Here is a 12,904-nt window from a genome sequence, read left to right on the forward strand (position 1 = left end):
AATAGGACAGTCGTTGTTTTGCTTCAATAGTTGGGGGTCACAGAGGCGGGCCTGGTCTCCTCAGGATATTAATGCCTACTTTCAGCTGGGGGAAATGAGCCGTCGCCTGAGTTAGCTGCAGCTTTATGTGCCCGTCACTAGGGATCCCCATATGTCCTGGGATCTGCGGCAGTCGGAAATGGCAGAGCTCGGCAGCGGGGAGCAGAGGGCTCTCATTGCTATTCATAACAGGTAGCTCGGCTCAATCTGCCCAGAGCAAGTCTGTTTAATGTTGATCAGCTGTCCATCTGATAAACCGAATTGATACGGACATTTCCTCCAAGGGCTGCCCTGACAATGACAGCAGGAGCATCGGGATGTCTTGTTAGTCTTTTTCTCCGAGCCTGAAATTTTATTAACCCTTTGTTAGAGCCGAGCCAAGCATGATTACAATACTGTGACTGGGTTGTGTGAGTTCCTCACTCACGTCTTTGAAAAGCAGCCTCAACCTTCAGATTTATTGTCTACATGGAGAATGACTGTTTGGTTTTTGAATTGTTTTTGTCTGCATGGAGCCAGCAATTTGTGAATTATAAAGGCAACTTTTTTTCTGTGCATGGCAAAATACATCGGGAACCTCTCTTTATCCTCTCCCTTCAGCTCATCTGCCTTTTGTGTGCCTGCCCAGGCCGTGTGACTGTCCCAGCTCTTCCCTCTTGCCCATTGGCATTGACCACTGCCCTGAAACAGTTGCTGCTGGGGCTGTTCACAGGTCACATTTATATTCACAGTTATATTTGTTATATTTGGGGCAGAAGGTTACTTTAGATTAAGATGGTTTAGGGCAGTTGGAACTGCACTATGTGAACATGTTCACTATCCAGAGGAAACAGAATTAATTTGCTCAGCACTGTGCTAGTACTGAGGCAGAATCTAACCTGAGCATGTACCAGCAGGTATATTTGTATATGAAGGTACAGTTTGGTTACACAATGAATCAGTACCTGGCCACTTCTGAATTAGCACAAGAGTACAACATGCCTTTGTACTACATTGTAATTAATTACAACTTTAAAGCCTTTAGTCATCTGTTCAGTTGGAGGGCATGGATTTCATTTTTGCTCATATGTAAAATGTCCATGGCATAAAGGGAACTGCTTGAATCAGAGAAGATGTGAATGTGCTGAAGATTTTGTAAGAATGAGTCCTATGTATATCTAGCAATAAAAAGATTCTCCAGTGCATTGCTCTGTTTTCCCCTTCTCTTGTCCCTGCTCAGTTATTATGTCTATTCAACACCCCATTGTCACTCTGAGCAAAGGTGACATCTCTGGGCTTCTTGGAGTGACAGTCCACTGTTGAGGACTGTGCAGGGTTGGATTGGGCGCGGGGGGGCAGAGGAGAAGGCTGTGCTAATGACTCTTTCCTTGCCTTTTCAAAAAAATTAAAATAGAGAGCAAGCCTCTGTGGAATAACCTCTGTGGCAAGCCTCTCTTAGGGATTTGTAACCCCTAAACCCAGAATGTATCACACTGTGCTGGAGTAAGAAGTGGTTTGTAGACCTATCCAATAAAATTGGCCCCTTTGCTAGATAGTCACCTTTGCTGCTTCTGACTACAGCCACCAGTGAAATACCATTTACCATTAATACACAGTTCTTAAACATTCTGCTGTTTTTTCTCTCCTGCCTGAACCCTTCCCCTTTGGTACTATTAAGCTGCAAGGTATTCTGTTATTAATTTAATTCTAATTTGAGCAGTCATTGACTGTAGCGTTCTTACGTTGTTTGGATTGGCTTGCTCAGGACTCCCCTGCTGATATCTCCTTTGTTTCTTTCCATCATTACTTTCTGCTTCGCATTTTCTTCATGTCAGTGTCCCTCAAGCTTCTGGTAGACAAAACAGAAAAAGAAAGCACCATGAGGACTATATTGATTATTTTGCTTTATTTTGTGAAAGAATTCAAACAAAGGGCAGCATTCTCCCAAGTGGTGCCTGTGGCTTGCCTGGAAATACTAGTGACAGTTCTCTGTGTTTAACACCTCCTGGTCGTGGCTTCTAGAAGTACATAGAAGAGCTACATGATAATTAATAAAATTCCTGTTTAGCACATGTGGTTGTTAGTTTATTTTCACTAAGAATCTCTGTTCTGTTCATAGCATCAAACATAATTATGCTTTTTCTTTCTTTTTTCTTTCTTTCAGTCAAAGAAGTCTGGCTGAGATAACGGAGCTGATCCATACTGCCTTTCTGGTGCATCGTGGCATAGTAAACATTGGTGAGCTCAAGTCCTGTGATGGCCCACTGAAGGATATGCAGTTTGGGAATAAAATGGCTGTTTTGAGTGGAGATTTTCTTCTGGCAAATGCTTGCACAAGCCTTGCACAGTTGCAGAATACCAAGGTAAAAAGAATAAAATTCCTTTACTAACAAAGCAAGTAAATATTAGCAAGTATTTTGAAAGAGAGGCCCCCTAAAAGAATCAGCAGTTGTATATGTATATATGGAACATCATTTAAAAATCAACATGCTTACCATTATAGCTGTAAATTTGACAGGCTGCTGTGCTGTGAACATCTTTAGCACTCTGCTATGGAATTACTGTGTTGAGGTCTTTAGTGTAAGTTCTGAAGCACTGTAGTAATGGATGGGTGGTTAATTTGGTGAATTTAGGGCATATGCAGTAGCATTTTCATGACATGTCAGGCTACAACACCTCTGGTAAACTGCCAGCTGAAAACATGTTTGGTCTGTTATTTTCTTCTACTCTGTGCTTTGTGAAGGGCTTTCTGTCTTTTCTCTGGGGAGCAAAAGGCTTTACTGCTTTGTCTCAGGTGACTTTTTGTTTCTAATACTGTTAGGGATTTGGATGCACCTGGATATTGGATTGCCCTACTAACATGGATGTCCTGGCTTCTAAAGGACAGCTGTGGTCCAACTGCTTAGCCAAACTGCTTGACACTTTACAGGGAGATGTTTGTAATGACAAACAAGTTATGTTTATGTATTATCTTAGAAAATGAGACAGATGGAGACATTAAGAGATCTACTCTCTAGCTGGTTCTTCTTTTTGCCAGATAGAATCAGCTACACAAAATCATTCTTGATCCACATTTATCTAGCTTGTTCTTAAAACTTTCTGTGGTGGAGAGAGATTCCTGGGCATCCCTGTGCCAGCCCAGTGTAACACCTAACTGTGTGTATGGCTGAAGAGCTAAGTGTGCCATTCCAATGGAAAGAGGAAACAGTCCTTTTTTTGCAGAGATGCTTTTCATACATTTCAACATTGCTGCCATGTTGTAACGTAAAATAAATGTTTGTCATGTGCAATTGTCAATAATCAGCATAGCTGTAATTGTGAGCCTAAGGAGTCTACCTTTTTAGATTCTCATGCTAAATCTCCTTGATGGTAGTGGTATTTGAGTATTTCTGTACTCCTTTGATCATGAGTATGACAGTTTCTCTCAGAAGTGGTGTCATTTTCTACCACAGAGCTGAGATTCAAGAGAAGAGACAGAAAATTAGATGTCAGTCTACTGGAATAGTGGGTTAAGCCATTATGGTGCTAACTTGGAGTAAGTATTAGAAAAAAAAAATTAAATACCATAACCAAAATGGGGTGTAATTGATTTTAGTAATTATTATTCATTTGTGTCAGTTCATTTTTTTTAGTACCCTGTAAGTTTCTCAAGACAGACCAAAGGATTTAACCCTACATCAATTTTCTGTTTCAACATAAGAGGAAACTTCTACAAAATGTAGCAACTATTACTTTGCATTTAGTACATCATTAAGTATTGCAGCAGGAATGTATAATCCCTGAAGACTTGCCAGGAAACAAGCCTACAGCGAAATGAAGCACAAGTGCAAAGAAATACTTTTTTTTTTTTTTTTTTAAAGCAATCATTATACTGCATGTTGGAAAATTCTGCCAAAACATTTTAGCACTTTTTTTCATTTTTCTGACATCTAAATACTTTCATAGCTTCTACATACGATAAGTGGGATGCCATTATGGAAACTGATTGACTTAGTAAATTATTCTTTTTCATACGTCTAACCCTACCAGCAAAGTTAGAAAAATTGAAGTACAAGCTATAGAAATCTCTTGACAGGTGCAATGATTTAAACATACTGTATTTATTCTTTTGTAAATGATGAATTTTCAAATCTGGCATCTGTTTTTTAGCAGTGTGAAATAACTGTGACTTTTTTCCTTCATAATGTTTTGTGTTCTTTGATGTAAAAAGTAAAAATCACAGTACTGCTTTTTTTGCTGGCATTTAGCAAATTGGCTAATGAAATGAACAACATTTTATCATGCATGGTACTGACCAGGGTACCTATAGCCTCCATAGACATGCATAGCTACTGTATAGACTAGAATTTAAATTAAAGGGGGTTTTAACATAACTGAACTCACTGCTACCAGGATAATTTTATTGTGCTGTTAAATTCCTGTCTGAGCTTGTGCATGATGCATTTATCTCTCTGCTTCTCTCGGGGCTGACAATTAGATGTGAAATTCTGTAGTCGTAATGAAATGCAGAGCTATTTTATAATTGCCAAGGGTAAAATTAGCAAAGTCAATTATTTTCCCTTAGGCTTTTCCCTGTAGATATTAAAAGGCTGCAAGGTAATTGCCTTAGGTAACACTTTGATTTTTAAATAACATTAAATATAGGAATTGTTGTTGTTAATTCAGAGTAATTTTCCTCTTCTTGCTACTGTTATGGAATATAACCGTAATGATGTTAACAAGAATCAAGGCTCAGGGTTTATGTTTTTGGGGTTTTCTTTTAAACTAGTGCTCATTCCTCTCATAAGTTTCCTAAAGTTATGATAAAGGAGGTTTTTGGGTGGTGTTTTGGGTTTTATGGTTTTTGATCTCTGAGGTACAAGGATTCTAGATTTCTTGAAATGTCGGAAAGCCTCCTCTAAGGTAAACTCTGCTGATTACAAAATCACTGCAAATTTTGTTTTTTGAACACATAACTATTCAGAAGAAAACATTCTCATTTTTCTGCTTTGTGAAATCATGATACCTTAATTATGAATACAAAGTTAATATCAACTGAGACTTAAAATATTGAAGGGCAGGTGCTGCGTATTTCTAATCACAATGAAGTTCTACATCTTTAAAGTTAATAAAAAACATTGAAAATGAGCATTAATTTCTTCAAAAGCCCTTACAGTACAAGGCATTAGATTGATCAGATCATGTGTTAACAATTCCTTTATACATTCACTTTAACTTTTTGATCACTGTATATAAACTAACCTTTTGGATGGTGGCTCTTCTTGGCCTGCTGATTGCAGTGATAAATTACGTTGTCAGTTGAGAATGATATGGATAAACCTTACTTCAGAACTGCATCCTGTAGCAGATTGTTTATTACTAATCCATGGATTTTAGAACAGAATTGAGCCAAAAGATGAATTGGTTCACAAACCAATTTTAGTACTTGTTATATTAGCAGTGAAATGGTGACCCTTTGGCAAGGGAAGGGCATGTTTGTGTTTTGCTACTTAACTAATGATGCAGTAATGTGTGCTAATGTGCTGAGTTATTGGGTAGGGGTGTGTTTATATGGGATGACAGGGTTATTTTGATAGGTTTTCTCATTTTGAGGTTGCAATGCTCTGATACTAGGATCATGGCAAGATACATGTAATATCTATGTGGAAGTCATTGTAAACATGTAGGTATGGAAGTGATGAAAAGGGAATTATTTTTGCCTAACAAAATAGGGTACCTCCCAGCTATCCTGTGGGGTATGTGACCATAAGCAGTTTTAAATAAATGTGCTAATAAATTATTAAGAAATGTAAAATGATCTGTTTAATGGGTGGTGCTTTGTTGCCATCTGAAGACAGTACATCTTTAACATTTGTTATCTTGCTTTGCCTAGCCAAGGATGTGGGGATGAAACTGCTAAAAGCAAATCTTTTGAATGAAAGTCCTTCTTTGACTCTGCTAGCAAAAAGTGTTAGTTTTGTCTTTGATTTCTGTGTAAGTAACCTGTACTTCCTATAGTATTTTTAGGCTGGTATTCAGATGCAAACACAGCAAAAGTAACAAACATCATTGGCATTTTTGTCACCTGTCGTGTGAATGTGAGATATGGGCATTTTACCACAGCTGAAATGTGGATACTGACCATGATATTATCAAATAATGTGCTTTTTCAGTGTTTATAACAGAGAAGTTGGAAGAAGTCTGTCACAGCTTTGGAGCTGGTGCTTCCTTGAGCATCTGAATCATCAGTTGTGTTATGAAACTATAGACAAGGTGCTTAAAAGACATAATTAAAACCAATTTTGATGCTCTTCCACTCTAAAGAGAGTGATGCATAGAACTTCAGAAGGTTGAAATGGTGAATTTTAGTACTATGCCTAGAAAATGATAAAATAATCTGCAAATGCATTTCTTGCAACTTCATAAACTGATAAGACATTCCTTTGTATTTAAAGAAAGAAAACCCACAAACCAGCCAAATGACCAAAACAAAACCTCCAAAACTCAACGTATACCAAGCTAAAAATAAAGTTCCCCAAAAGAAGAAAGAGACTATCCCAAGAGCCTGAAGTATGTGTTATGGTAGTGTTCTCTGTAGTTCTTACTGAAATGTTAAGAATTGACTCAATTTTCCCCACTGTAATTCGGTAAATTCTTCTTGAAATGATGAAACTCTTCACAGAAACACTTCAAAATCTACAGGCTGAAAGCTTGGAATTCGATTTAAGAATCTTGTCTGTCAATGCAGAGCTCTGCCAGAAGACCACATTGTAGAGCATTGTTTTATGAAGCATTATTTGTTCATAAATAAACAGTAGCACAGATGTAGTACTTATATAGTGGATCTATTTCCTTATGTTAAGTTTATATATTCTTAAAGGCATAAGTGTGTTATTTATCAAATAAACCTTGTGTTTACATAAACATCAATAAGTTACTCATGTAAGTCTTCCTATATCTTCCTGTTGCTACCACCTGAAGGTGCCCTGCACTTCACATAAGAGCTGTTTATCATGAGCTATGATTTCTACTTCTGTAGCGTCAGTTGTGGTCCTGTGGGGAAGGCTCAGTTTGGAACTTAAGCAACTTGGTTCCTTGGCGTCCAGTGAAGGATACAGAGAATATCCTCTTTCTGAAGTTACACCAGTTGCTCTTTCGATGTAAATTGACATTTTTGATCATTGACAATCAGGTAGAATCTACAATTTTAATTTTTATATGTCATTTAACAATGGTGTTACTTGTATCAGACTTTTCCTTTCCCTGGACGATTTCAAGAGAAGAACATAAACTTGTAAAAAAGACCTATCACGAATCTGCCAAGAAATACCCTTTTTTAATGGAAACGAAATGTTAATAGTTGCCAGTGTAAAGGCAACCATTAGCAGCTACTGACTTGTAATAGATTCAAATTACCATCCCTTAGAACAGTGCCTCATTTTGTTAGAAGTAAGTAGAAGGTCCTCCTTCATAAATGTAGTTGAGATGTGTTATTTTCAGAGCTGTGAAAATTATTTTGAAAGAGATTCTTCTTTGTTATCTCTGGTGGAAGATACGAACTGTAAATATCTGCTAAGTATATTTGTAGCATATATTTTTATTATATTTTACTTAAAATAAACAGAGACCTTTATAATCTGAATTTGCCTACTGGGATTCAGTAGCTTTATTGATCAAAGAGGGCAGGATGAAAAAATTATGGAGAAACGTTGGGAACCAGAACTAATGTGTTTGCTCCCAGTTACAGTATTCATATAGAAAACTGTAGCTGGTGATAAAACCTCTTTCTTATGTATTTTTAATTGGTTTTAACTTTTTGCCTTTGCTCACATATTGACTTTATTTTTCTTCTCTAATACAAGCTGCTGTTGGAGATGAGTATCTTGAAAATTATCAATTTACAGAGCAGCTAGGTGACAGGAATTTGGTAAGAAGCAGAGACCAGATTAGATCAAAATAGATTAAGAGACAGTTTATAGTTTGATAGTGATCTTGTCTTCTTGAGGGGAAAAAAAAAAGAAGAAAAAAAAACCCCTTCAACTTTTTATGTAGAGAGCTGAATAAAGAGCTTTTCTGAAGCACTTTATCATGTCTGTCTTGCTGTAAACTTCCCCTGAGGCACTGTTTGATGATGATGTACTGGACAAGATGGAGAGTAGGATAGTATCTGTATTGTTGAACATTTTTGTTTTAATTTAGTATTTTAGAGTGCCACAGGGGTGTGTCTCAAAACCAGAGTCTACTGAAAAATAGAAATAAGTTCAAAGAGCTCTGATTTATGGCAAAGTACACTTAAGAAACACTGCTTTGTCTGGATATTGGGGGAGAAGAAAACCAAGAAAGAAGTCTAATGTTTTTGAACCTTTAAACTAATGGGAGATGACACAGGGCAACATAGCTAACATGATTGAATTATTACATAATAAAGATCTTCCTTAGGCAACCCTAAATAAGCAGTTCTGTATCTTAAAATTTTGAGATACATACTGAATATTGTCATACATCTTAGCATGATTTGTATTGGAGAATGCAAACATACTTTTAAGTACTGAGAAATACATAATAATTGATACTTATGTATGAATCATAATGAAGAAAAGTATTATTTATTATAATTATTATATTTAGATGGCACCAAAAAGTACTAACTTGCATACCCTTTGAGGTAATATTAGATTTCATTTAGTGTAAAGTAAAACATAGAAGAGATGGTAATTGAAACAAACTTTATGTTCATTTAATGGACATGTATTGCTTTTTCTTCCAAATGTTCTCAAATATTCGATTTTTAATAAGATTTATTTACTGAAGTTTTAGTGACATGTGAAATTCCTTTGGTAGGAAAAAGGCAATTTTTATAATAGTAAAATTACTGAAGCATTAAAGGGGAAAAAAAAATCTTATATGTAAGAGATAAAAGGTTAAAATCCATTGGAATCAGTACCTGGTAATCAAATTTTTCCCATACTAGTGCTGTAAAACTTTGTCTAACATTTCTGCTGTCTTTAGAGACAACACCTTTTATGATATTGATAATGATGATAAAACTGTGGAATGATGCTAGATGATTACTGCATTGTGCTCTTCTCATTGTCTCTTTTGATGCTTGTGTCTGTGGAACAGTTTCTTAGCAAGTGCATCTTTTGCCATTGTTCTCAAGAACTAGTCCCTAAAATAACACCTGAGCAAATGAAGCATTCAATTTTCTGAATATTTCACAGGATTTTTTCTTTTTTACTTTTGCTATGTGTAACCAGTAATATAACTGAATATTTGTAAAATTTCATTAATCTAATGGCTGTGGTTATATGTTTGAAAAATAATCTTTTAGAGACGTTAAATTAGAGGATTAGGTGACATAGCTTATTAACTTAATTCAATTAAAATTCTAAAAATTAGACTTAATCTGTAATTGTGATAATGTTAGAAACAGTCTCCTTCTAGATCAGTAAGAGTCCTGTTGCATTGCAATGAATGTCAGTTTTGGGATTAAAACTGCTTAACTTTGCCTTCATTCCTAATCAGTGCATTCCTCAAATAGGTTTATCCTTTACCTTAGTGGCCTTTTGCACCTGTACTGGTTTATAAAGCTAATGCTTATGTTAAGCTTTCCCAAGTTAGACTCCACAGGGGTTAGTATATGCCTGCATGGAAAGAGTATATTTTTCTGTGATTCTTGGCCATGGCACTACTGGAAAATTTTATGTTTAGATTTCAATCTGTTTTCTGTCCTCCCACTTCTGCATGAAAAAATACTTACAAAAAGAAAGAGTGATTTCTGCCACTTCCCTCATGGATGTCTGTGACTTACAAACAGTGCCTTGTAGCAGAATAATTGTTGCAGAACATGGAAAGATTGAAACTAAGACTGATGGCAGAATATATCATCATAGGTATGGTTGTATCACCAAGTCTGGATTAAAGTCTTTCCCAAAAATACACTGCAGGAATATTTTTAAGTCATCAAGGCGTGTTGCTGTTGAGCACAGAATTATGAGTATTTGTGATTCTGCCTCAGTGTCACACTGACCAAGCAACTGACAGTCTCAGGAAGTTTTCCATTCAGTTGTGATGACTTTTCAGTGGCCTACCAAAGATCCTTACACCAATCTGCACAAAGTCCATGCAATATTCTTGCCTCTGAATCATCTCACTAACAATTTCCTCAACTTACATCTGAATTCACCTTCCTCATGGTAGCAACCAGACATGTCTTTCTGCTCCTCTGGTCTGCCTAGCAGACTGAAGTCAATGTTTACTGCTTGAATTCATGAACCAAATACCTGTCATTATTCCAGGTAAATATTGTCTTCCTTGGAGGTAAACTGCACAGCTGCTTCTAACACCTGGTTTAGTAATTCTTTTTCTTACAGAACTGCTGTTCACCTCGTAATTAACAGAATGGTCTGGAAAATACAGATCTGCCATCTGTATGAAAGACTGGGCTTTTCAGAGATGACTAAACATCAATGAGGAAGGAGATAAAAACTAACAAAACTGAAGAAAAGATGAATCTGATGAAAGTCAAAGGTCATTCAACATCTCAAGACGATCACTATACCTGGCAAATGAGTTTTGGGTAGTTGGGGTCTGTTCCTCTTATGTTTGCTCCCTTAATGTACAGCACTGTATTGGCAGTTGTCTAGTGGTGAACATAAATACTTCAAGAGTCAAAAATATTTACAGGCTTTGAGATATATATGTGCATATTACATATGTATATATATATATATATATATGTATATATATATATATATATATATATATATATATATAAATTTAATTGAATGTTAAAGCCAAATTTTGAAAGAAAAGGTTTTCTTGTTTTTTAAAGTCAAACCCCCTCACTTTTCAGAGAAATTGCCTTTGAAAGATTTAAGATAAACATTCAAAAGTGTCTGTATTTAGTATTTGTGTCACTGCTAACAAGAACATTTATCCAAAATCAATGCCAGAATATGTAGCAAATAGATATTCAAAAGAAAACAAAATTTATTCTAAGAAATTGAAGTGATGAAACCTTTTGGGTATATGAGGTTTTATTCTGCTTGAGATGCATAGTGTGGGAAAGGGCTCTCAAGAGCCAGCAGTTCTGCTACTTCATTCGCCACTAAGTTACAATAGGTATTGGTACTGCCTGCCTTCCTTAAACAGAGATGTTTGTTACACCTTTTTCTTTCACAGCTGTGAATAAGCATCATGGAGGAATTTGTTGCTAAATAACTCTAGCCCTTACACAAATTGTAAAATGAAAATAAATTTTCACAGAACAGGTACATGAAATGAGAGTACCGGTGAAATTTCTTCAACAAAAACACTAGAAGAGGCTGCACAGGGAAGTGGTTGAGTCACCGTGCATAGAGATCTTTAAAAGATGTGTGAATGTGACACTTAGAGACATCTTTTAGCAGTGGACCTGTCAATCATGGGTTTAGTTTGGACTTAATGATCTTTAATGTCTTTTCTAACCTAATGATTCTGAGGTGATGTCCTCCAGAAGTGATATTTGCAATGTCAGCTTCATTCTCTTTATAGCTGGAGTGGAAGATCACAAGTTTTGTTTTCATGGCTTTATTTGAAATCTGTTTCTCAAACATAGTAGGATTCCTATTGAGAGTGCATAGAAGGATAAAAAGCAATGAGATCTGTATTGGATGAATTGGGTGCTATCCCAATATTATCTGAAACAGACTTTTTTTTGTGTTTTTATTATATACTAACTTTCATCTTTGGATGCCTGGGATATTTGGTTCTAGAGGTGGATTTTCATGTCAAGGCAGTTCATATGCAGTTTTGCAGGACTGGAGGTTACAGTGGTTAGTATATAGTCAGCTGTCCACCTGGAGTATGGCTTCAACAGGCAATACACTTTTAAAAACTGAAAATATATTTTTGTGATGATTTGGTTGCAATTCAAAGCTGTTAGCAATAGCGATAACAATCTAAGATTATTCTGCTTGGCTCTTCTTAGTCTCCCAAGAATGTAACTATTTATAATAGGGAAATGTATTCCGATTACAATCAGTAAACTTAACTCTTACCTAAAAGAGTATTTGTCACCAGCACAGTAACCTAGATTGTAGTATTTCTAAAATGAGGAAAGTTGTTATTGGTGCTGCAGATGTAAATGTGTAAAATCAGCTGTGGTCCTTCTGCAGCAGCTGCTGGTGTCATAGAATGGTTGAGACTGACAAGGACCTGTGGAGATCATGTATTCCAAAGCCCCTGTTCAAGAAGGGTCAGCTAGAGAAAGTTGCCCGGGACTATGTCCAGACAGATTTTAGGTATCTCCAAAAATGGAAACTTTGTAACCCCTTTGGGCAACCTCATCCACTGTTGTATGCCCTCACAATAGACTGTTTTCTTGTATTCAGATAGCATTTCATGTTTTCATTTGTGCATGTTGCCTCATCCTATCAGTGAGCACTGTTGAGGAGAATTTGGCTCCCTCTTCTACATGCCTTCCCATCAGGTGTTTATACCCATTGTACTGTAGGAGAGGCTAAAATAGATGTGCCATGTAAATAGGGCAATAGATTATATATCTTCCCCTCTCTTTCCACTGCTGTAAAGCTTGTCTTTAAAATGAACCTTTCCATGGTAAAATTTTTTGTAAATGTGCCTTAACATCTGGAGTGGTTTCAGTGTAATAATATGGTGGAATGCATAAAATTTTAGCAGTAATATAAATGATTTAATTGTATTTTTAATCAAAATGCTGATGTATTTGACTTTTGGTGGCTAGCAAGAATATTGAATTTCTGGATGGACTGTAACTGTTTGTTAATATTAGTGTTTTGAAATTCAACAACATTTCACTTGAAGCCTAGAATCTGTTTGCTGCTACCCCTGGTAAAGGTGGTTGTTGATTTGTTAGTTTAACAAATATCTGCAGCTTTGTTCAGTC

At 36.2% G+C, this 12,904-nt stretch overlaps 1 protein-coding gene across 3 annotated transcripts in view; it reads left to right on the top strand.

Moving 5' to 3' along the window:
• PDSS2 (decaprenyl diphosphate synthase subunit 2) overlaps positions 1-12,904 on the top strand; it is a 111,821-nt gene that overhangs the window by 68,872 nt on the left and 30,045 nt on the right. For all 3 annotated transcript variants that reach the window (XM_014248332.2, XM_014248333.2, XM_014248334.2), the window contains exon 3: positions 2,183-2,381. In XM_014248332.2, the coding sequence (XP_014103807.2) occupies positions 2,183-2,381 (199 nt within the window). The remainder of the gene's footprint in view (positions 1-2,182; positions 2,382-12,904) is intronic.

This window comes from Pseudopodoces humilis, chromosome 3 (assembly GCF_049639895.1).
Source record: "Pseudopodoces humilis isolate 2021_Gansu_Grassland_sample_001 chromosome 3, ASM4963989v1, whole genome shotgun sequence".
In the NCBI taxonomy this organism is placed as follows: Eukaryota; Metazoa; Chordata; class Aves; order Passeriformes; family Paridae; genus Pseudopodoces; species Pseudopodoces humilis.